The sequence below is a fragment of the Camelus ferus genome, chromosome 11 (assembly GCF_009834535.1).
Source record: "Camelus ferus isolate YT-003-E chromosome 11, BCGSAC_Cfer_1.0, whole genome shotgun sequence".
Lineage (NCBI taxonomy): Eukaryota > Metazoa > Chordata > Mammalia > Artiodactyla > Camelidae > Camelus > Camelus ferus.
The window spans coordinates 62,524,121-62,549,102 of record NC_045706.1 but is presented as its reverse complement, the minus strand read 5'-3'; the positions used below and the strand labels follow the sequence as shown (position 1 = coordinate 62,549,102).

The 24,982-nt window shown below is 46.7% G+C and overlaps 1 protein-coding gene, 1 long non-coding RNA gene and 1 pseudogene across 2 annotated transcripts in view; 2 read left to right on the top strand and 1 right to left on the bottom strand.

The window, feature by feature from the left end:
* Nucleotides 1-4,360: 4,360 nt before the first annotated feature.
* LOC116667237 lies at nucleotides 4,361-23,020 on the bottom strand. Its single transcript, XR_004324053.1, has 3 exons — nucleotides 22,536-23,020; nucleotides 17,960-17,965; nucleotides 4,361-4,370 (listed from the first exon to the last, which is right to left on the bottom strand). It is a non-coding gene; the product is annotated as an uncharacterized LOC116667237 (long non-coding RNA).
* Nucleotides 6,671-24,982, top strand: part of ALOX5 (arachidonate 5-lipoxygenase) — a 48,609-nt gene continuing 30,297 nt past the window's right edge. Inside the window, 3 exon segments of the mRNA XM_032491707.1 lie at nucleotides 6,671-6,899; nucleotides 13,948-14,146; nucleotides 18,803-18,884. Coding sequence (XP_032347598.1) covers nucleotides 6,750-6,899; nucleotides 13,948-14,146; nucleotides 18,803-18,884 — 431 coding nt within the window. The 5' untranslated portion in view covers nucleotides 6,671-6,749.
* Nucleotides 18,455-18,553, top strand: LOC116667414 (annotated as a pseudogene).

Here is a 24,982-nt window from a genome sequence, read left to right as displayed (position 1 = left end):
GATGAATACCAAAATAGTATGGGTGTACTTGTGAAAACATTTTCCTGCTTGGCAATTAGACAATATCTATCAAAACCTCTTGTCACAGTAATTTCAGTGCTAAACATTTGTCTTATTTTACTATGTTTATTCTGTCCTGTAGCCATAAAGTCCACAGTTGCTTAGTGATGGTTCTGTATTTAAATAGACATGATGCTTACTATTGGTATTTTTTTAAAACCACAGCTTCTTCATTCTGAGTCCTTTATTTTGATTCATTTCTTAAATGACTGCAATTTGCTGTTGGATAGGGGTTTTATGGTTAAAAATAAATTTTAATAATTGCATTGCAGTATACTTTCCATGTAACAAACTGCATATATTTAAAGTGTACAATATGAAAAGTTTGTGCATACATGAAACCATCACCACTATACACACACACACACATATATATTCCAGGTATATGTATACACACACACACACACACACACACACACACACACACACACACACGAAATACTACTCAACCATAAAAAAGAATGAAATTTTGTCATTTGCAGCAACATGGATGGACTTGGACGGCATTACGCCAAGTGAAATAAATCAGACAGAGGAAGGCAAAATACTGTATGATATCATTTATATGTGGAATCTAAAAAATACAACAAACTAGTGAACATAACAAAAAACAAGCAGACTCACAGATAGAACAAACTGGTGGTTACCGGTGATGAGGGGAGGGGCAATATAGAGGTGGGGGAGTTGGAGGTACAAACTATTGGGTGTAAGATAGGCTTAAGGATGTATTATACAACATGGGGACCATAGCCAATTTTTTATAACTAAGTGGAACATAACTTTTAAAGCTGTACAAAAAAAATTTTTTAAAGAAGTAAAATTGTTATTTCCTTTTCTCCCTCCCCACAAGTCACCACAAATCCTTGTTGTGGGGACCATACGTGTGAAAGTGAACAGGACTGGTAAGATCTTACAGTGCTCAGTCTCTGGTGGGAGACACAGACGATAACTAAGGAAGGACATAAGACAGAGAGGTGTTCACAAGGTGGGAAGGGCGACTGAACAGTCAGTGGCCCTTGCAGACAGGGGTTAGGGAAGGACTTTTTGAGGAGAGGCAGTGATGCTCAGACTTCTTGGAGTGAATTATTTCTCTTATATTTGTTCAATCAAGGCTCGTAGAGATAATCCTTTGTGATTATCTAATCTCGGGATGAAAGATATCAGACGTATTTCAGCCTGAGTGTGAGAATTGTTCTCACTTTTGAAAAACAAAATATACTAATCACAAATGCAGACTATTTGAACTTGTTCTTCATGGATCAGAAAGTATCTCTGTATTTGTCAAGAAGTTCCAAAGGAAAGAATGTTCATTAGCTTTGTCCTTCTAAGTAACATAGAGTAGTTGCATTGAGCCACACAGGTGGTAAACCTACCTGGGTCTGGGTCCCAGGGGACCATAAGCCAAGGTAATGTAGTGTGGGGTGCCCCACCCTACTTCTTATGTAACAGCCTTGAGGGAGGAGAGAGGGACCAATCAGCAAACGTCTGGTCTTGTTCTGAAAAGCACAAAGGTGGAGAAATTGGGGAAGAGGAAGCACTCACCCACAAGTGTCTGAGCCCCGATCACAGACTGAGGAAACTGCAGTAGACATTTCATCATTATCCTTTCAACAGGATCCTTACAAAGACATTCAGGTTTCTTAAGACTTGGTCTTTTTTATTTGTTTTTTATTGAAGTACAGTCAATTACAATGTGTCAATCTCTGGTGTATATTTATACAATGGAATACTACTCTGCCATAAAAAAGAATAAAATAATGCCATTTGCAGCAACATGGACGGACCTAGAGATCATCATTCTAAGTGAAGTAAGCCAGAAAGAGACAGAAAAATACCTTATGATATCACTCATATGTGGAATCTAAAAGAAAAAAAAAAGGACACCATGAACTCATCTACAAAACAGAAAAAGACTTAGTCTTATCCTCTTATTCTTCCTGGGATAGAACAAATGGCAACTAAACAAACAATGGAGCTGGGAGGAGCTGGTAATATCCACCCTGAGGGGAAGTCCATGAGGATTAGGAAGTCATCTGTCTGAGGCCAGGGGTGGGGAGGTGGGGGTCTCTAAATCCCCAATGAATGAGCTTTTTTTTTTTTTTTTAAGTGCTTGGTGGTAGGCAGTGCTTAATTCTGTTTAATGGGCCAGGAAACACTGAAATGAGCTATAAACTTCTGGAGCCAGACAAAAGAAAAGTGTGGTCCTACAAAACACCCTCCAGAGGAAAAGGACTACTTAGCCGGATCTATTCCCAGTCACTGCCGACGGCTAGCCGGGGCACCAGGACCGTGTTGCCCTATGGGAGGGGTACACTGGTCCTGGTGCAGTTAGAAGCAGGGTGGCTGCAGGGCTTCCTGTGAACCTGTGGCAAGTTCCATTCCTTGATTCAGGGCATCATGTGACCAGCCAGAGGGGAAGTTAGAGCTGTTCTCTTGAGCTTAGGCTCATGCTGCCTGTCTGCTTTGCCAACCACGAAAACCATACTTTCCTTGCAAGTTTCAGGCTCTCCAATAACTCGACCTACCTAGAAACTACAGCTTCTCTGTGCCAGGCATTGTGCTGGAGACCAATACATAAATAAGATCTAGCCCCTTCCCTCAAATCCTTCATAATATGTTGGGGGAGATGAAGACAGAAGCAAATACTGATGAAACAGTGGGGCAACATGCCAAAACATGGCATGAGCAAAAGCTGTGTGGGCTCAAAAGAGGTGCAACTAACTCTGCCTGGGGAAGTCAAGGAGGGCTCCATGGAAGAAGCAACATTTGTGTAGATTCTGGGAGGAGGACATTGGGAGACAGAGGAGAGCAGTACTCTGTACCAAAGGAAGGAAATACGCCAGGATTTCAACGGGATGAGAAGAAGCAGAATGTTCAGAAAGATTACAATAGATGAAGCATGGCATGATGGTCAGTTTTATGTGTGTCAACCGAAAAAAAAAGCACAACCTAAAGGTTGACAGTTATGTTTTACTCAGCAGACTTTCTAAGGACTTCAAGCCCAGGAGAGAGCCTCTTGGATAGCTGTAAGGGAAAAGCCAGGATATACAGGAGTTTTATAACAAAAACCAGGTAGTGGGAACATCAAAAGATTACTAAAATTAGAAAACCAGACATCTCAATTTAATGCATTTAGTGCTTTTCTATATATGGAAAGATGCAAACGTCTGGGCTCATTGAAATCATGCTTTGATATGTGCCTCAGCTGCCTGGGCCCAGTATTCTGTGCTTTCCCATCCTAAGTCCCCTCAGGGGGCACCGCTGGGGATGGCTGCAGTGGCTGATGGCTCTATGGCAGGCATCCTTGTTCCATCCCGACTTCCCTCAGGGCTCACTGTAGGATGGCTGCAATGTGGTGGCTTGATGGCTGCAACATTCTTTGTTTACTAATATGGCAGGCAATATTTTCCATTGACATGTGTCAATGTGACCAGGCTACAGCACTCAAGTTATTCAATCAAACACTGATCTAGGTGTCTCTGTGAAGATGTTTGAAGATGTGATTAATATCAACAATTAGTGGACTCTGTGTAAAAGAAATTATCCTCGATTGTCTATGTGGACCTGATACAGTCAGTTGAAAAGCTTTCAGAACAGAAATGAGTTTTCCCTAAGGAAAAAGAGATTCCTCCTGTGGACGTGTTGCTGAAAGATCGGCCCCCATGCCTGAGGAGCCGAATAACTCAGAGACAAGGTCTTAGAAGAAAATAGGCAGCTTTATTATTTTGCCGGGCAAAGGGGACTCACAGCAGGCTAGTGCTTTAAAAACTGTGAACCCGCCTTAGGGTTGGGGCATAGTGATTATATAGTGGACAAATTGGGGCATAAAAGGGGATATTAACTAACAAAAGTCTCTGGTAAATCTTCCTCCGAAATCTTGGCGTGTCTCTCCGGTGTCATGAGGCTGTCTGGTGGTCCAGGGGGGTCATCCGCCCATGACCTTCTCTATCTGATCAGATTCATCAGGTGCCAGGAGGAACTTCAGAGGGTCTGGTCATTCTCCTGAGATTATTGTCCCATGACTCCCTTTCTGGGGGAAGGACTCAAAATCCAAACATGATTGTAAATTTCAATTATCAGAGTAAGGTAAAACAGACAGGGAAATCACTAGCTCTAACTCTAACAATGGGCCTGGGGCTGGGAGCAGTGTCCGGTCAGTCCAGTTTGCTGACCACTCTAAAAGCAAACAGTAGGCATAAGGCTAAGAGTTAGCCTAAGCGTGGCCATTTTATTCAGCAGCAGCATCTGCACCTGCCTGAGAGTTTCCAGCCCACCCATCCTGATAGCCTGACCCACAGCCTTCAGACCTGCTCACCCAGCTCTCATAATCACATAAGCCAGTCTTTGCAGTAAGTCCCTTCATATGAACACACATCCTTCTGATTCAGTTTCTCTGAAGGAATTCCCTCAGACACACATGGAAAAGGTAAAGGAGTGAGTGGATGAGGGCAGGTAGGGCAAGACTGTGAAGGGTGAGTGCCCGAAGTGAGTGCTTTATCCCAAAAGCAAATGATTCTCAAAAAGTGCTCCCACCTGCATCGTTGGCTTGAGGATGGGGACAAGGGGAGGGAACAAGAGAAAAGCCAATCCATCAGCACTTCCACCCCTACCTTACTTCACTTTATGTTCAGCTGGAGTACCTCCACTATATTAAGGAAAACTTTTTTAATGTTTTAAGCACAAAATATGTACTGTAGCATTATTTATGAGGGAAAGCAACCCAAATGCCCAATAACAGTGGACTAATAAAGGAAATGGTGGTATAGCCACAAAAATAGATATTACACTGTCGATGAAATATTTAAAACATGAAATTACATGGGAAAATATATAATATTAAGGAAAATGGAAATATGAGAGGAAATTGCACATACAATGTGTTCTTAGTGATGTAAAAAGTCTAATGTAATTAGTAAATATTTACTAATTGCTTTCTTTGCATGTTGACTCATTTGTATATCAAACTTTATTTTCCATATTTTCTACAATGATAGTTCGCTCCTTTCATTGAAAAAGTATGTGGAGTTTTTTTTTTTTAAATAGCCATTTTATTCTTAGATTTGAAGGGCAGTTCCACAGGCATCCTTCACACCTTCTCCAGATTTCCTGGAGCGCGTATTTTGCCTGGCAGGGGTTGGATCCCACTTTTGCACCATCTTCATCCACCCGATCTCAACTGTGCCCAGGGTCTTTCATGTCCAATTTGATTCCCAGAGAATCCTTCTTTTGATCAATAAAGCCGGTCCCACTGAAATCTGCCCTCATCGCCCACCTGTGGAGAATGGCAGGTACTCACTCTCTGCCCAGAGTGGTGGTCCTGCCCGGCACAGGAGGAAGCAGGATTCCTCACCAGGTGGAGCCTGCCTTTGACCTGTCTCTTTGCCCATCCCCCAAAGTGAGTGTACCAGACAGGTGACTCCATATACCCACTGCCTCAAATGGAATGAACTTATTTTTCTATTTAGTTCAACCCATCACTGAATGTCTACCACAATCAGACCCAGCTGGGTTTAGAGGAGGGCAAGGATTGGCATGAGGGTGTGGGGGAGGGGGAGGCGAATGTGGAAGACTTTTGAGATCAGGTCACAGAAGTTAGGAAGCTCGCCTCTAGTGTGCAAAGCCTTCTACAACCATCTCTTCCAGGCCTCTGCCCACCACCAGTTAGAAAGCCGACCAGTAACTCCACCAGGCCACCAGTTCCCCAGGTACTGGATCTAACTCTAAGTGGAACATCCTTGCTGTGGAGTCCACATCCTAGGAGTGGATTTCCCTAGGACTTCCAGCCATTGGTCCACTTCCATGAGCCATCTCCTAGTCTCCTTTCCCATCACAAGCCCAGCCTACCTAGCCCCAAGTTTCTTCAACCCCTCACCTCCTGAAGCACACCAACCTCTTCCAGACAACCCCCTCCCTGGGTGCCAGATTTGGCTTTTCTTGTCCAGGCCTCTCTCTGCTGGCTGCCCTGCCTCCCACTACACACTGACGTTCTCAAGGCCTGAGCGTGGCTGGCACTTTAGCGCCCAGCTGCACCTGGCTCTGAGTAATAATCAGCAAAACCTGAAATCAATGCTGACGGGAGGGAGGCTGTGCATTTCAGAGTATCAGCTCAGGTGCGGCTAGGTCCAAAAGCTTTCCTGACTCCCTGGGTGGGCTCCTCTTGCCACTGTAGACTCCCAGCGCACCCCTGCTCTATGTAGTCACAGCATGGATAATTGCCCAGCCGTGTGGCCTCCCACTCACACTGGGAACTTGGTGAGAGCAGGGATTCTGGTTTTCTAGGGGTCCCTGGAGCTCAATCCTACTGCCTTACAGGAACTTAGCGCTGAGGGAGGCCAAGGCAGGAAGGAGGGGTGAAGAGTCAAAACAGTGATTGAGAAACTGAGTGAATGAAATGGATGGCGGGAGGGAAGAGGGGATAGAAGCTGCGCTGGCCCCAGTTCCCTGATTGCTAAAACAGACACCAAGCCCTCGAGGTGAGATGCAGGAGTGAGTGACCCCTTCGGTGTCCGAGGCAGTCGGGAACTGTCAGAGCAGCAGGAGGGCGGGACGGGGCGGGGACAGAGGAGCAGGGGCCGGGGGAGGGGGGAGGGAGGAAGCGGCGGCGCAAGGGGCGGGAGAGGTGCGGACTTGCGCGCCGAGGCTCCCTGTGCTTGCTAAGCGCACGACCCGGGCCCCCGCTGCCCTCCATCATGCCCTCCTACACCGTCACCGTGGCCACCGGCAGCCAGTGGTTCGCGGGCACCGACGACTACATCTACCTCAGCCTCGTGGGCTCCGCGGGCTGCAGCGAGAAGCACCTGCTGGACAAGCCCTTCTACAACGACTTCGAGCGCGGCGCGGTGAGGGCGCGCGGCCCCGGCGGGCTGGGGCTGCCGGGACGCGGTGGGGGCGCGCTGCGGACCTGTCTGGGAGGCGGGGGTGGGGGGGCTTCCAGGGTGAGGTCTGTAGGGCGCCGTGCTTCTCCCCTGGGAGCAGGAGAAGGTGCAGGCTTTGCTGTCGGTTTCACCGATCGGTACCTGGAGGCTCTGAGCGGCTCCTTAACTGGGAAAGTGCTGTGACCAGCGTTACTTATGTCCGACTTTGCAGGGCTCCTACCGCAGGTCCTGGGGGTCATGGGGAGTGATCGTGCTCACGGATCCTGCGGGTCCTTGCCCTGCTGTGAAGCACCAGGGATGGCACCTCGGAGCAGTCGCGGGCTGCGAGGAGAAAGAGCAGGTTTGGGGATCCAGAGATTTGCGTTCCATCTTGGCCTGACCACTAGCTCACTTTTGCCCCTCTCTGGGCCTCAGTTTACCCAAATGTAAAATGGAAAGGATTGGCTTCAGATTGCTCTGTGAGCCCCAGCCGTGGCCCTAAGTGGCACCAGTTGATGTCTCCACACCTGCGCAGCTCACAGTCTCAGGATAGGTCCCCAGAAGAATGCAGAGGGCAGGAACTAGAGACCCCAGGCCAGGAGAAGCCTTTTGCAAACCTGGAGGTTGTCACTGCCTCCCAGCAGCGTGTACCCCAGGGAGCACTTCCATCCAGGCTCTGAGGGCTCAGAGGAGGAAGTGGGAGGAGGGCTTCCCTCCTCACTAGAGACCCTGGAGGGAGGGGAGTTCGTGAAGCAAAGGGAGCCCATGCTGACTGCACGTCTAGTTGGTGGTGCCCGGCACTGTGTGAGGTCGCGCACAGGTGGATTCATTCAGAAGTGGGCTCCTGATGGTGACCTGGACAAAAGTCCCAGCTTGTGAGCATGGCAGGTTACAGTACTCATCGAGCGTTTAGTATGACGTGCCCAGACCACTGGGCTTATTAAATGCTCATTGTTGAAGTGCTCATTAAATGACTATTGTGATAGTCCCAACAGAAAAAAATCTGTTCCCTTCTGCTACCTTCAGCTTCTGAACTGGACCAGAAAGATTTAGACTTCACAAAGCTGTCTTTTCACCACTTCATTGATTATTACGTTGAACCATAATGAATTGCTCAGAGTTGACTATTTTTGACAAGCAAAACTGGCAATTTTATGTGGTTCAACCAAATACTTCTTTAGATAAAATTCATGAAGCGTGTTTTAGGTCTGCAGAACCTAAAGTTAGCAAATAATGACTCCTTTTCCAGATTCCAAACCCAAAATGGGCTTGATTCCTACTCAGGAGCCTCAGAACCTTGCTCTCAGCCAACCTGACAGTCAAGTTCAGCATATTAACCTGGCTTGAGCACACGTCTAGAAGAGTTAGGTGTTGAGTATAAGAACAACCTCTAATTGTTTGGTTTCCCCAACCGGGGAACTGGCCCTGAGGATGGCCATGTAGGAGGGCCAATGAATCATCCATTTGGGGTGATGCCCTCGGCCATTTCTGGAGCACCATCATTTATTTCCATTATTTCATGGATTCCCCCAACACTTCTGGGAGAAAGACAGGGTACTAACTGGTTCGTCTTTATAATCAAGTCTTCAGTGGGCTCCATTCTACCCCACACCGCACACATCTGTCTGCTTACACTGTGCAGCAACCCGGGTGTGGCTTCCTGGAGGGGAGACAGCAGTGTGACCATAACAGGGCCATTGGAAGAAAGGTGAAAGCACCCATCTGTTCGTTATTCCCCACCCTGCCTAGAGAATTCATTCAAATGACATTATGGTTAAACACCTTAGTGAGAGTCCCAGAGGCAAATTTCAGGAGAGATTTGCATGTCACATTTCCATTGGGGTGAGAGGGGCAGGTCAGGAGGGGCTGCTGCACTGTGAGCCAATTGACTGGCTCTGAAAGTCTCTTTGAAAAAAAAAAAATAGCTTTTGAGAAAGTTCCTGTTGATGCAAAGTTACTCCACACTTCGTCTTGCATAGCCAAGAGCTGCTTCCTCATTCTCCCGCCAATATCTCTTTAAGGACAGTCGGTCCTTTTTGGGTAAAGGTGAAGAAGAAATCTTAGAGGAAGTACTTGCAGAGAAGACAAGGCTATGCCATTTTACCTGAAAAGTGTGACAATCATTTCAGATAGTAACAGTAACAACAATAAAGACTATTTCTAGGCAGCCAATTCAGTCATTTCCAGCTCAACAGGTCAACTTCGCACTCCCCTTGTGCAAAATTCAGTCCAATAATGGATGGGACTGATTTCTTTTCTCAGTAAATAGAGCCGCAGATCCCTGGTTATTCTCAACAGAGTTCTGCAGAGTGATTCATGACAGGGCTGGGAATCTGCGTCCTTCACACGTGAGATTCTCCTGTCAGTGGTCACGCCTTCATTGGCTGCCCCCATCTGCTGGGAAAGCCCAGGCTGTGGGACCATGTAGCCCAGATACTACCCCAGGTTTAGGCAAATTTAGCAAATTGATTTGTTGCTTCGACTCTCTCGATTTAAAGTAATTCGGGTCAGATGGGATGACTTTCACAGATCGGAGGACTTCTGGGGGAATTTTACCTGACCCTTTTCATTTCACGGTAGCACTTCTCGGAAAGCAAAGGGCAATAGAGTGATGTTTGGTGTATCGTCTTTGAATGTCCTCAGTAAGTGTGAACAAGTCTTACGATTATACATACTTCCTAAGTATTTTCAATGGATAGTCTTATAATATAGTCATAAGGAATATATTCTAGAATACCAGCTTTTCAGAAATAAGAATATATTTCTGAAGAATATTTCCTTCTGATCCGCAATCTCTCTCTATCCTTGCCTTCTCTCTCTGCCCCATTTCTTCTCTACATCCTGCCCCCTCTTCCTCCCTCTTGTCCTTCCTCTGCTCTCTGGCCCTCACAATTCCCCTGAGTCCCTCACTTCTCCCTTCTGCTCTATCTCCTGGATAGCCCCAGCTCCCCCATTCTCTGCTCCCTCAGTCTCCCTAACCACTGGCCCTTTTCTCCCTCTGTCTGCCCTGGTCTCTCCTTTGTCTACCCCTCAGTCATCTCCCTCTCTCTCTCTCCTCCTCAGCCACCTCCTCTCCCCTTCCACTCCTCCCCAGCCTCTCAGCCCCTTCCGAGATGGGCAGTCCAGGTGGGGCCACTTTGTGACTGTCCTCTGTCCTTGCTCCAGCAGGGATCTGGGGCAGAGACAAATGAAACCTTTCTTTAAGTGCTGACATAAAGAGCAAATGAAAACTGGCCAACACTTTGCTGAAATATTCAAAAGCCTTCGAGCCATGTATCCAATACAGTGTTGACAGCAACAGGTGAAATCAGCAAACTGGCCCTTCCCTGAAAGGAGGCTGGTGAATATCTTGTTCCCTGGCTCCACATCTCTCTCCAGCATCTGACCACTCACCACCTCTGCCACAAGTGACTCCATGCTCCAGCCTCCTCCTCCTCCAGTTCCCCACCTCCTGGCTCTCTTGTTCTCTACATCTGAAATGCCATGCACATCTCTTTTCCTCTGTATTCAACTCACCTCTGAAATCTCACCAACTTCCAAGAGCTGCCTCGAATGCTGTCTCGTAGGAAGCTTTTCCATGTCCCCCACCCCACCCCCACGTTGCCTTTTCATACTCCATGGAAGGATTGAACCAGAGCTGGATGCCAGGTCACCTGGCTCCCAGTCCAAGGCTTTTCTCCTAATGTGGCCACAGAGAACAGTGGAGCAACCCAGGCTGGGCCATCGCACAGGTGTGGTTTCTAATTACGGGGCCACCAGTGACTTACTAGCATGGTAGCTGCCTGACCTCTCTGAGCCTCAGTTTCCATCTGTAAAATGGGATAATCAGCCCCTCGGCCATGCACACATACTGTATCTACTGAGGGCCTGTTACATACCATTCGCTGATGATACTGTCCACTGGGCAGAATGGACATGTGATGTCAGTGTGTCAGAGCAAAGAGTCAACAGACACGAGGCCTGGGGAGAGGAGGAAGGAAAGTAGTCACATCCTATAGCTCCTTGTAACTTTCTAAGACCTGACTTTACTGTTTGGCACTCGGGGCCCTGGAGGCCCTTTCTCTGTCCTCTGTGACTCTCCAACAGTGGTCCCCTTGGATGCCAGAGCCATGGTCACCAGACTTTGTCCCTAAGACTTCCTGAGTTAGGTGGGACTGAACTCCTCGGGTCCTGGTTCACCTCCAGTAGCTTTGGGCCTGAAGTCAGGGCCAGCCAGAGACAAGCCAGACTAGCCAGCCTGTCCCTCCCCCTGCCAGAGACCCTGTCAGATGGCATACTGAATCCCCATAAGACTACCCAGTGATTTCCTTCCGGGTGAAACTCTAGGGCCCTCTGCCAGGTACCAGGAGGGGGGGTGGGGAACCTGGAGGGTCCCATTCTCCTGTGACTGTCCCACAAGGGTGCTGAAGGGTGACCCTGCTCAAAGCTGCTCCCTGCCTTCCTTGTAAGCCACCACCCACAGCTGGACATCTGGCCCTCCCTCTGAGAATTGCCCAGTCCTGGGGAGGCTCCCTTAGCTCTATCTCCTTCCTGTTTGTGGTCCAAGGTGCTGGGCTCATCCTTCCCCTGAGAACATCCACCTCAGATGCCCGTGGCACCTGTTACCTGAGAATAGCCGTCCTCTCCTCCTTCACCTCAACCTTCCTGGCATCAAACCTGCCTCCCTCCCCCACCAACCTACATCAACCCCTCCGAGCCACAGAAAAGCCACTTCCCCTAGAGCGGTGGCCCCAGGCGCCGGGCCGGCCCAGGGCTCACCACACGCTGACTTCCCTTTGCACAGCTTGCACTGCCAGCAACAAGGATGCCTCCCATTCTCACTCAGTCTGGAGTGGGGGTGGGCCCTGCAGACATCCAGTCTTGGGCCACCCAGTCCCCACCCTGCTTCTCCACATGGATGTTCGGCCTCTTGTTCCATCAAAACCTTCCTGCCTGGCCCACTGATGCCTCAGCTCTGGGGGAACCCCCACATCCCCCAGAAGCCATTCAATAAGAGCTGTGTCCTTCCATTCCTCTCCCTCCTTCCAGCAAATCAGGTCACCCAGCCCCTCTCTGGGACTCCTCTCCCAACTTTGTACTGGGGGCCTGCTGCGTTCTCCCCAGGGATCGGTACCCTGTGGTACAGACAGGCCTCCCTGCCTGAGGTCCCACCAATCCTGGGGGCCCCTGCCCTCCCGCAAGACACACTGTGGGCCAGGAGGGTTCTTTCGCCTGCCGGACGGGGCATCTGGCAGGACAGATGTGCTTCCACACCTGTCAGGGCCCCAGCACACAGGCTGCCCCTGGGTTCTCAGAAGCTGTTTCTACGTGAGGACCCAGGCCCCGACCACAGGGCACTGGAGGGGGAAGCTTCCGCTTTCTAACCACAGATGTCTGGCATCTGCAGCAACCAGGACACGTCCCTAAGTTGCTATCTGTGCTCAGAGCCAAGGGGTTTGCTGAAACAGTCCAACTTTCCACTTCTCTGTGACGTCCTCCCTGGGGTGTCCTGGCAGCTTGGGGGGAGATGGGTGGAAATGGGGACCCACGGGGTCATGTGCAGATGAACACCCCTCCACTTTTTCTATCACAGCGGAAACTAAGTTTGGCCACCAAGGAAGAAGTTCAAGGATGGGTGAAATCTAGCTTCCAAAGTGGCCTTAGAGGGCATCAAATCCGAGGATTCCCAAACCGGTTGGTCTTTGGAACACCCAATGCAACGCTTGAGCCCTGGTCCTTCCTTTCTGGCTGGCGTCGAGAGCTGCACATGCGCAGATCACCCAGCAGCCGTCGAGGGGCCGCCCAGCCCCGCCTCCGGGGGTCTAGCAGCAGGGCCAGCCTCAACTCAGCACTGCGAGGCGGGAACTGCTCACCTGATTTTCTCAGCATCACTGTGGCTCAGTGAACTGCAGAGGCCCCAGGACACACTTGAATCGGTGCAACTTCACTTGTAGCTGAGCCTTCCCATTGCCTGTCACTCAGGTACTTGCCCCACTGAGAATGAGAGAGATGGAAAGGCCTGGGCTGGAATTCCAGCTCTGCCGGTTAGCAGGGAAGTGGGACTCACGGAGCCTCGCTGTCTTTAGCTGTCTTTATCTGAGACAGGGCCTAAGTCCCCGCCCTTCCCAAAGTTGTGGGATGTACAGCAATGTCAGCAGGCCCTCTGCAAGCTGGCAAGGGCTGTCCCTGTGTGCAAGGGCCAGTTTGCCCCTCCAGCTCTGTCGGGTAGCAAGACCAGCAGGTTTGCTGCCCTCATGAGTGGGGGCAGCTGCGAAGGCCCTCACCGAGCACCAAGCATGTTTTTTTTTTTTTTCAAAAATGCAGTGTATAATTTATTCCTTGGTACCAATAAATTCTCATATTACAAAGGCAATTTAGTGGAAGAATGTTCCTTTTGATATTTGTTATCTGAGATAATGCAAACAGAACTATACATTTAAAAAAATTTTCATTTAGATAGCCAAAAAAAAAAAAGACAACAAAAAAAATTTTCCTTTCTTACAGGTGGACCTGATTGTTTTCTTTATAAAGGCCTCCAAAGCCAAAAACAGCTTAAAACCTCATTAAAATGAATTAAAAATTGTTTTACTAAACTACTGGTTTCCGGCATCATTCCCTGTTTTCTGTTGTTTTGTTCTGTTGTTCTTCTTTGTCTGTTTCTTCTCTTGCTCTTTTTCCTGGTCCAGCTGCACCATTTTCATCATGTTCATCATCACTGTCAAACTGAGTTTTCTTGCCCTGAAACTGTGGTTTTCCCTTAGCAGACCCAGTCTGGACAGTTTGATTTCCCTTTTCCTTTTCTTTTAAAAGAGGAGTCTCCCCCTCCTGCAGCCTGGCCAGGTGCAGACAGCAGAATGTCCCTCTCCGAGCAGCACCATCCATTACTCAGTCGACTTACCCCTCCATAGGGGCAGAGCTGGGGAATCACCCAGGACCCAGCACAGAGCCGTGCCAAGGGCAGGCATCTGGCAGGTGTCTCAGCCAAATGAGCTGAGGGGTGACACAAAGGCTCAGGAGCCCCCAGACAGTCTGATTTGCCTTTTTTTCCTCCCAGGTTGATTCTTATGATGTGACGGTGGACGAAGAACTGGGCGACATCCAGCTGATCAAAATTGAGAAGCGCAAGTACTGGCTCCACGATGACTGGTACCTGAAGTACATCACGCTGAAGACGCCCTGCGGGGATTACATCGAGTTCCCCTGCTACCGCTGGATCTCGGGGGAAGGCGAGATCGTCCTGAGAGATGGACGAGGTGAGTGCTTCAGGCCCATTCCACTCCCTAGGCTTCCCAGGAGCCAAGAGGGCTTACAGGTCCTCCTTCCCCAAAGAACTGTGTTCGTGGAAGTAATGATGCCGGCCGCCGTGGTTGAGCACCTGCTCTGTGCCTCGATGCACCTGCAGGAGGTGTGACCTTCCTCCGGAGAATAACAAGCCCGGGGGCTCAGGGTGGAGTGACCGGCCCCAGGCTACACATCTGGCCATGGCCCCTCTGTGTGCTGCAGTCCTTCAGGGGAAGACTGCTACCCCCTTTCTCTCAGAGGGTGACTGGGGTTCCTAGTAGCAGGTACCCCTGGGATGAGCTCCTGGAAGGGCAGTTCTCCAGCTGAGCTCCCATCTCTCCTCTCTGAGGTCACAGTAGGGCTTGGGCTCCAGGGACCCTAGGCAGGCGGGAGAGGGAAGCGTGCCCAAGTGCCAGCTCAGAAGCGCCCTGGACAGACCTGGAGTTCACAGTCCCCAGTCATTAAATGTGATGTCCCACTTTTTGCTGAAAGAGAACAGAACCTAAAATCTGCCCTCTTAAGAGCAAGACCCTTAAATGGGCAGACCCTATCCTGGCACTTCCTCAGAAGGCCATTCTTCGTAAGAGACACGCAGCTGGCCTGGTGCAGAGGAGGAAATGGACAAGCAGATGGCAGGGGTCAGCTGAGGCCACTCTCCCTCTGAATGACCCCCACCCCCACCCCCACCTTGCACACCAGCCTCTTAGTGTGCATGAGCCGAATGCATGCCTCAGCACAATCCTACCTGACCTTAGTCATGGCCTTTCAGTTCTCTCACACTTGAAACCTGGAATGACAAATCTTAAGATGCTGTGTATCCACCAGAATAACGAGGAAAGTAATACCTGCTGGCACCAGTGGCCCCGTGTAAATTCCTAGGTAACAGGGCATCTCCCATCACTAGTTCATTGGCTCTTCCCAGAACTTCAGAAGAGCAGATAAAACAAGTATGATTATTACCCCTATTTTTTTAGCCAAGAAAACCAAAACCAAAAGGAAAAAACTCTTCTCTGCCTGGTGTTCTTAAACGATCAGGCCACATCCCACTGTCTCTGATATGGAATTTAACTTAAGAAACACAATTCAAAGAATATTTCCAAACTAAATGATTGGGGCTGAAAGGATTTTTATCCCTTGTCCTTCTGGCAGGGAAAAGATGACCAAATGCACCATTGTCTTGCGGTGGCCAGAATGTAAAAGGTGGCAGGCAGGGTATTTCTCTTTTTGTGAAAACACAAGCTCCACATCTTCCTCCTGCCCAGCTCCCAGCCAGGGTCTCTGTTGTGCAGTCCTTCTTCCCCCAGACCCCAAATCTCTCCCTGCCGAAAGCATGCAGCACATTCAAATTGGGATATTCAGAAGATGTAGGTCAGTGTGCAGGGCCGTGAGCATGGCTGGTCCTGGTGGGGTCGGGGCAGAGAAAGAATGCCAGATTAATCCAGAAGGGGAGTGTCCTGGAGCCAGAGCTCCCTCGGGAGGGGCTGTGGCCCGCTGTAGAGATGCAGACAGCCTGGGGGGACACTGCAGAGAGGCCAGGAATAAATATAAATGTCCTTTCCTCACTCTCCGATGCCCTCCACTTGCTAGGCAGGGTTCCTAGTGGCTGAACCCAATGTGAATTGCCTGACGATCAGGGACTTTTAGGAACAGGACAAGGTGAAGGGTGGATCTGGAGGGGCACATGGAAGCCATCCAGCACATTCCACTTGTCGGCTGCTGTGTAACAATCTCAGTGGCTTTAAACAGCCATTTTGTTTTGCTCGTGTTCTTAGGGGTCTGGATTTGGGGAAAGGCTCAGCTGGGCGGTTCCTCTGGGAGCCACGGGGCATCGGCTGAGGGGGAAAGGGCTAGAGTTTTCCCTTCTAAGATGATTCTTCTCTCACGTGGGTAGCACCTCAGGGCTCTGTGGTCTCTGTCAGTCCACATAGTGTGTCGTTTTTAAGGCCTCCCCAGGGAGCCTGGGCTTCTCACAGCTTGGTGGTCCCAGGGGAGCTGCACTTCTTATGTGACGGCTGACTTCCAAGAGGAAGTATTCTGAGAGACAGGAAATGGAAGCTGCCACTTCTTCACGCCTGGCCTGGAAGCTGGCACAGTGTGACTTTCTACCATATTCTGTTGGTCCAAGCAGTCACAGAGCCCACCAGACCCAAGGAGGACAGAGACCACCTCTCAGTGGAAGGATGGCAGGGAATTTGTGGCCATCTTTAGTCCCCCACGTGGACACAATAACCAATCCTCAGACAACCTGGAAATGAGGGGGCCCAGCCCACAGGCAATTTACTCACTCACCACATGGTAACCTCTGAAATCTACTATTTCACCACTGCACTGGGGATGACCATAAAAGTCAGAGGGCCGTCACCCTGATCCCAGGGACCCCAGGCATCTATATAAAGGAACAGCCTCATCAAGGCACTCATATCAGTCTTTTGGAATCTGCCTCCCTGAACCCTGCTGCAGTCAGTCACCTGCCACATTCCAGAAGTTCTATTAGTCACCAGGGTGGAATGTTCCAGCACCATCAGGAAGCTGTCTGCCTTTTGGAACTTGGCAAGTTACAGTTCTACGTGTTCTGAACTATTCATTCAATTCCTCAGGGCAGGGCGCCTGAGAAGTAGGCGGGTTCTTTGAGGTGGGTTAGAGGTGATGAACGTGCCTCCTCCAACCAATGAGATTTCTTGTTACAGTTAAGACTCACCTTGCCTTCAGTGGCCTCAAGCTTCCCCTGCTGGTTGGCTTTCCATCCCCATGGGAGAATGCAGCCGTGTCCCATTAATCTTCCTCTTTGGGTCCCAGTTCCAAGCCTGGGACTGGAGCTGCCTCAGCCAGAGTACAGTGGGGCAGAGAGCCCTAAGTGTGGCTCAGAACCGTTGGGTGCTGGTCTGCGATGAAGTGAGTACAGAGACTGAGCACAGGTTTACAAACTTCTAGTAACTTGCCAGAATACCTCTATGATGGGTACATCTGATGGTCAAAGCAGGGCTTGTATTTTGAAGGACTTTGGCTTGTTTTTTAATTTCATTTCCCTAGTAGTTCACTTCTATTGTATTTTACAAACATGTCAGCCTGTAAAGGAATGAAGATATTAAAAAACCTGGCCCTTCAGGACAGAGAAGTGGAGAAGCACATTTATCGGCCCTCTTTGCAGGAGATGCTCTGGAATCCTGCTAATCAGGGCTCTGTTGACTGTGTTCACTGGCTTTACCTTCAATAATAACATAAAGGGTAATCATGGGTAATCATGATCTGACCTCTCCTGCTCTAAAGGTCCTGAGAAGTGTCACCCTGCCCTTAGCTACCTGCCCCACTCCTGGAATGAGAGATGAGATACCTTTGAAGTCTAGCTTGGAGGGAGGAAGAGAAGGGTCAGGTCCATGAGGAGTATAAGGACCACAGTGATAAACATTATTCCCATTTATTAGGCACTTACTGATTCCAAGCTCTGTGTGGATTTAGTGAGAGATTTACTGCAATCTCTCACTAAATCCCCACCATGGCCCTAGAAAGAGGCATCTTTATCTCCATTTTACATGGGAGGAAGTTTAGGTAACCTACACCAGATCACACAGCTTGAATGAAACAGACCAAGTCCAAACCCAGGAAAGTCTCTTCCTAAGCCCACACTCTAGGACAAGACAGGCTGTTTTAGAATTGAGCTTCATCCTCAAGCCTCTGTGTCGGGACCACAGGAAACTGGACAGTTCCAGCATCTTGAGTCTTGCATCACACGTTTCTCCAGGAAGCAACCAACTGGACTTAGACACACGAGAGTCATGAGCCCCCACTGCTCTCTCGGGCAGCATGAAAACCCACAGTCAGCTGCCAGTTCTGCTCTGCATGAGAATTGCAGGAGTGAACTACTCTGTAGAGGTTTAAAGAAATCCGCCAAAGACCATGACACGCCTTTCCTCTGAGCTGAAAGGCAGCTCTGCACCAGGGTCCCCAGGATTCTTAGCAGAGACAGTGCCCTTGGGGCAGAGTGGAAGGTTAGAGCCTGAAGGTAGAAATCCACAGGGCAGGGCCAGAGATGGGCACACCCTGTGCCTGTCAGGAAGAGGCGGAGGAGAATTGTTGGCCTGCCCCCGGAAAGCGGGATGAGAACCGAGCCTGGCTTATGTCTCTGGATGTGATTCTCAGAGCCCCGAGATGCAGAGCTCCCCCTCCCGCACCCTGGCTTGCTAAGTGAGCAGGCAGGACAAGGAGGAATTGCATTCGGCTTTTATAAAGGGAGTTGGCTAAGAGCATGGGATTTGCATCTTGTGATGAAAATCCACTCATTAGTGCTCGCAGCACATATTACTAAAATTGGAACGATATAGAGATTAGTATGGCCCCAGCGCAAGGATGACATGCAGATTCATGAAGAGTTCATGGTTTGTTTTTTTCTTTTAACTACAATTTAAAAAAAATCCATTAATTAGGTGTGTGACCTTGGGCAAAGTTCAAGGGCTAATCTCTTCCACCTCCCTAAGCTCCCATTTCCTTGCCATAAAATGGGGGAATGTTCTGAGGCTTTGAAGATACATGCAAAGCACTTGGAACAGGCAGGGTGTCGGAGGGACACCTGAATGCTGAATGCTGTGACTGGACTTCTGTAGGCTCTTCTCACACACGTCCTTTCCTCACAGCAAAGCTGGCCTGCGATGACCAAATTCACATCCTCAAGCAGCACAGACGTAAAGAACTGGAAACACGGCAAAAACTGTACCGGTGAGTTATGACATCAGTCCAGTTGGCCATGGGGCCATGGTTTCTTCTGTCTCAGGGGCCTAACCCTGCCCCCATGTTATGACCCATCACCACCAATAAGGGATGACCAAGGCACTAAGTCTGTCCGGTGCTCCTCAGTCCCCAAGCTCTACCTTGACACCACCCCAGGCAGAAATGGTGAAGGAGTTATAAAAAACTTGAGATCAACCATATTGGCATTTCAGAGGAATGGGGCAGCGAAAGCTTGAATTTATCTAGATGTTCCCCCATTTCCCCTTATAGGGATTACCCTTCACTTCTTATGTCTTTTATAATAATTCAATTGTAAATATGATACATACTCTACAACAGAACTGACCCATCTTTAGCTAACAGACTAAGAAAAAAGAGAGGTCTCAAATTGTTAAAATTAGAAATTAGAGGGAACCTCAGTACCAACTTCACAGAAATTAAAATGCGTAAAATGGAATCATATGAACGACTGTATACCAACCAGTTAGATAACTTACATGAAATGGACAAATTCCTTAGAAAGACAGAAACTGCCAAAACTGACTGAAGAAGAAATCATCTGAGTAGACCAATCACAAGCAAAGAGGTTGAATACTAATCGTAAATTAATTTTAAAACTTAAAAGCAGTTTTAAGGTAGTTTTAGAACTTTCTACAAAGAAAAGCCCAAGCCCACATGGCTTCACTGGTAAATTCTACTAAACACTTAAAAAATGAATACCAATCCTGCATAAACTCTTCCAAAAAATAGAAGAGGAGAGAACATGTCTCAATTCATTGTATGAGATGAGTATTATACCAAAACCAAAGACGTTGTAAGAAAACTATACATCAGTGTCTGTTAAGAATATAAATACAAGTATTTTCAACAAAATACTAGCAAACAAAATCCAGCAGCACATAAAAGGCATTATACAATATGACTAGGTGGAATTTATCCCAAGTATGCGAGGTTGGTTTAATATCCAAAAATCAATTAAGGTAATATGCTATATCAACAAACAAATAAAAACCACATGATCATCTCAGCGGACACATGAGAGAGCACTTGACAGAACCCTACCCCCTTTCATGGTAAAAAAACAAAACAAAACACTCAAAAAATAAGAATTGAAAGGGACATCCTCAACCTGATAAAGGACATCTACAAAAAAACTCACAGTTAACATCATACTTAATGGGAAAAGACTGCATGCTTTCCTCCTAAAATCCAGGCATAAGATAAGTATGTTGGCTTTTACCACTTCTACTCAACATTGTACTGGAGGTTCTAGCCAGGGCAATTAGGCAAGAGGGGAAAAAAGACATCCGTATTAGAGAATAAGTAAAACCATTGCTATTCACAGATGACATGATCTTGTATATAGAAAATCCTAAGGAATTTACCAAAAAACTTTGGAAATCATGAACCAGCAAGGTTGCAGCATACAAGATCAATATACAAAATTCACTTGTTTTTCTATATGCTAGCAATCAGTAATCTGAAAATTAAAATAAGAAAACAATTCCAATCACATCAAAGGGAGTAAAATATTTATAAATAAATTTAACAAAATAAGTTTAAGACTTAACCAAAGGAAACTATAAAATATTATTGAAAGTAAAGAAAATCTAGATAAGATGAAAGACATTTCATGTTCATGAACCAAAGGACTTAATATTGTTTAAATGGCATTACTCCCCAAAGTGATGTACAAATTCAGCACAAACTTTATCAAAATCTTAGCTGACTTTTTTGCAGAAATTGACAAGCTGATTGTAAAATTCATATGGAAATGCAAGGAATCCAGAATAGTCAAACAGTCTTGAAAAAAAAAAAAAACAAAGTTGGGTGATTTCACAACTTCTTAAAATCCAAAGTACTACCCCACTGTAGAAATCAAAACAATGTAGTGTTAGCATAAGGATAGATGTATAGACCAATGAGATAGAATTGAGAGTCCAGAAATAAGCCCTTACACTTATGGTCAATTAATTTTCAACAGAGGCAGCAAGACAATTAATTCAGTGGGGAAAAATGTCTTTTCAATAAATGGTATTGGGACAACTGAATAGCCACATGCAAAAGAATGAAGTTGAACCCTTACCTCACACCACATACATAAATTAACTTAAAATGGATCAAATATCTAAATGTAAAAGCTAAAACTATCAAACCTTGAAGAAAAACATGGGTAAACTTTCATGACCCTGAATTTGGGAAAGGATTTTTAGATGTGACCACAAAAGAAAAATAGATAAATGGACAGCATCAAATTGTAAAACTTCTGTGCTTCAAAGATACCATCAAGAAAGTAAAACAACCCACAGAACGGGGTAAATCATATTTGTAAATCATATATCTGATAAGGGACTGGAATCTAGAATATGTAAAGAACTCCTGAAACTCAAAAATAAAAGATAAGTAATCCCATTTAAAAATAAGCAAGGACCTGATAAGGCATCTTTCATCTACTCTGGCCCCTGGAGACATTTGAGATTGAGATTCCTTCCAAGAGAAGGGAACAGAAGGAATCTGCGTAACAGTCAGCTTGGGCTGTGGGGGCAGAGAGGGAGTTTTCGGGGAGTGATGACTGTTACACTTCCCACGTATCCCTCTACAGTTCAGATTCTTACGAGGAATATGAAATATGCCAGGTTTTTTTTCAATCCAGTAAAGCAAGAGAAGGGGAATAATGGGGAAGCAGACATGCTTGTAATCCATCCGTTTTCACTTAATATATTTGGGATTATACTGTATATACAACTTGACAGCCTCCTATTTTCCCCCTTAGACGTATAGCAGAATTGTGTCCCCATATTTTTACAAACAGTATTCCAGTTTTTATGCAATTTTATATAATTTATATAATTTCATTGTATGAATGCAATTGTATGAATACATTCATACAATGTTTACTTAAACATCAGCCTGACTGGACATTTGGGAGGCTTCTAATTTTTTATTCTTATAAACAATGTGAAAACCTTTTTGCAGATTTTTTTATGCATTATTAAGTATTTCCTCAGGATAGATGCCCAGAAATGAAATTACTAAACCAAATAGCATAAGTTATTTATATATATTGACAAATTTCTCTTCAAAAATCTTTAACCAGTCTTCATGATACATGCATGCGCTGGATACCCATTTCGCTAGTACTTGCCATAGACCGGTAGTAGCTTTTATTTTTTTAACTTTTCTGATTTGTAAAAGCATGTCTCATCTCCTAGTTCCTTATCTTTCCCCTCCCCACTCTCAGGGTCCTACTGCTGCCCAGTGGTTGAGAAATCCCCACTGAGACCACTGATTGCAGCCCAGCCTCAAAATTATCTTTAGCTCTGTCCCCCTTTTCTTCCAAAATTTGTATTTCTATAAAACAGAATGAAAAATGGGAAACAGAGCCACACACCTGTGGACACTTGATATATTACGAAGGTGCTGACAGTGAGCAGTGCGGGGCTATTGCACACCAGTACAGAAGTGGGGTGGGGGAGGTGGAGAAGGAAAAAAAAAAGAAGCAATTGGACTCTACCTCATGTCACTGAGAAAACTCATTTTTGGATTGAATAGACTTAAGTGTCTATTCAAAAGGCAAAACCTTATAGAAGATTCTTCATCATGACCTCAAGGAAAAAAAATAGATTTTTCAAACAAGACTCAGAGCACACTAATCATAAAGGAAAAGAGTGAGCTCACCTGTCTCGAAATGAGGAACTTCTCTTTGCTACGAGGCACCACAGAGAGAGTGAGAAGACAGCTCACAGAGTGACGGACAGGAATTATTATTCATGATATATCAAGGACCCCTACAAAAACAAAATCTATGAGGATTGTCAATTCAGTAGGAAAATGGGCACTGCGGTCACCACACAAAATACAAGTAGCAAGTGTATAAAAAGCTGCTTAGCTTCCTTCAGTTTATGTATTTATTTTACTGGCAGTACTGGGGATTGAACCCAGGACCTTGTGCTTGCTAAGCACGTGCTCTACCCCTGAGTTGTGCCCTCCTCCATCAGCCTCATTCATATGAGCTGCTGCTGCTATGCCCCCTCTCCCCCGACACACACCCTAGATGGGCTAAACTGAAACAACATCACAATACCCGAGTGTTATCTATTCTAGTACCTGTGTATAGCACAGGGAAATATATGCAAGATCTTGTGGTAGCTCATGGTGAAAAAGAATGTGACAATGCATATATGTATGCTCATGTATAACTGAAACATTGTGCTCTATATGGGAAATTGACACAGCATTGTAAACTGACTATTACTCAACAAAATAAAATTTAAAAAAATTAAAACAATACCCAAGTGTTAAAGACGGTGTGGAGGGGTGGGAAGGCTCAGGCACTGCTGACAACCTCTGTAGAACACAATTTTGCAACATCTGGTGAAACTGAAGTTACCTTCTAATCAATGGCCCAGAAATTCTCCTCCTGGATCCAAATCCATGTGCCTGTGCACCTGGATACATGTCCAGAGATATTCACGACGGTGTGATTTTATGAGAGCCCAAAAATGGAAGCCACCCAACATCCATCAACAGTAGACCAGATAAATAAATTGTCATAAATCTCCCCTGCAAGGAAGAGCAACGAACTGCTGGGACCCAGGGCAACGCGGATGAACCTCACAAATCCGGTGCTGAAGAACAGAAGTCAGACCCGGGTCTGGCCAGTCCATAAAGTTTGGAATTATATCGTTTAGGCAAACTTGTGTAGCAGTGGGATAATAAACAAAAGAAGGGAAAGTAAGTATCACAAAGGTGAGATAATCAGGGAGGCTGAGTGGGCAAGGGGACTGAGGGTACTGGTGATGTTCTGATTTTTCATCTGGATGCTGATTGTACAGATGTTTTGTGCACTTCTCTGCATATGTGAGTGTGTGCATATATACATATATTGCATACATACATTTACATAGCCTATTTCACAATAAAAATTTTTAGTGAAACTTTTATGTTTTTAGTGGCAGGTATGGGAGATTAATCTGATGCTACTGGGTAATGTTAAGGATCTATGAATTTGCAATTTGTTGTAGAATATTTGTGGGTAAGCTCTCAGCTCAGGCACCATATGATGTGTTTGGAGACTGTAGTACCTGGGTCAGTGCACAAGGTGTTGTTCAAGAGTCCTAAAGGGTTGGTGCTTATATGTCCCCTCCTTGACTTTCCTCCCTACTTCAACCACCCGTGGCAAAGCCCCTCCACTGAGTACCCTGTGTGCTTCTGGCCTTGTGAAAAGAAGGAGTCCTAGACTATGGTGATGTTAGACAGCTACCAGAGAATCAGGCTAGTTTGTGTTCTCCTAAGAGAGTGGACAGCAAGTCTTAATAGTTCCACACTAATTCAGACTAAGATGTGAATGGCTGATAAATTAAAATCAGTCTTAGAGGCATTTTGTCTTAACCCAGTATTTTCCAAAGTGTGTCCTGGAGCATTGGTCTCAAAACTTTCTCCCCAGAAAAAGGGTCCCATGGTAAAACAAGTTTGTGAAACTGTTTATCACATCCCCTTCCTAGAGGCAGGTTCACAATGCATATAAGCAGTAAGGATTCTGAAGTTCTGGGGTAATGGACCCCAGGTAATTTTTTTAACCGAGTGTTTCCCAAGAGAATTTGATATACGATTCTTAAAGTCCTGCAGAATGAGTGCTCTGTGCAGCACACTTTGGGAAACACCCTTTTCCCAGGGAGACGTGGATTCAGTGGTGTGTTTGTTCTACACGGATGGGGCTTTTGGCAGGGTCTAGGGAGATAGGGCAGAGGGTTTTCTGGTGAGATAGTCTGTCCCTTTCTTAGATCTAAGCGTCATTTTTTCCTTCCTCCTTGTACTCATCTGCCCTTTTCAGACCTCCTCCTCTGCTTCCATGCAGGAAACACTAACTTTGCACCGTCTGCATATTCTTAGAGTTCCTCTTTCACAGGAATGCTCAGGCTTCCAGATTAGAGTTTGGATGTAAATTAAGGACTAAGAATAGTCTCCAGTATGTCAGACGTGGGCAAGTCCAGCTGGCCCTCGTCACTCAACCAGCCAGGCAAGGAGATGGAGAAGCCAACACAGGTCATAACCCAGTACCCGTGTTCCCTCACTGTGACTGCGTA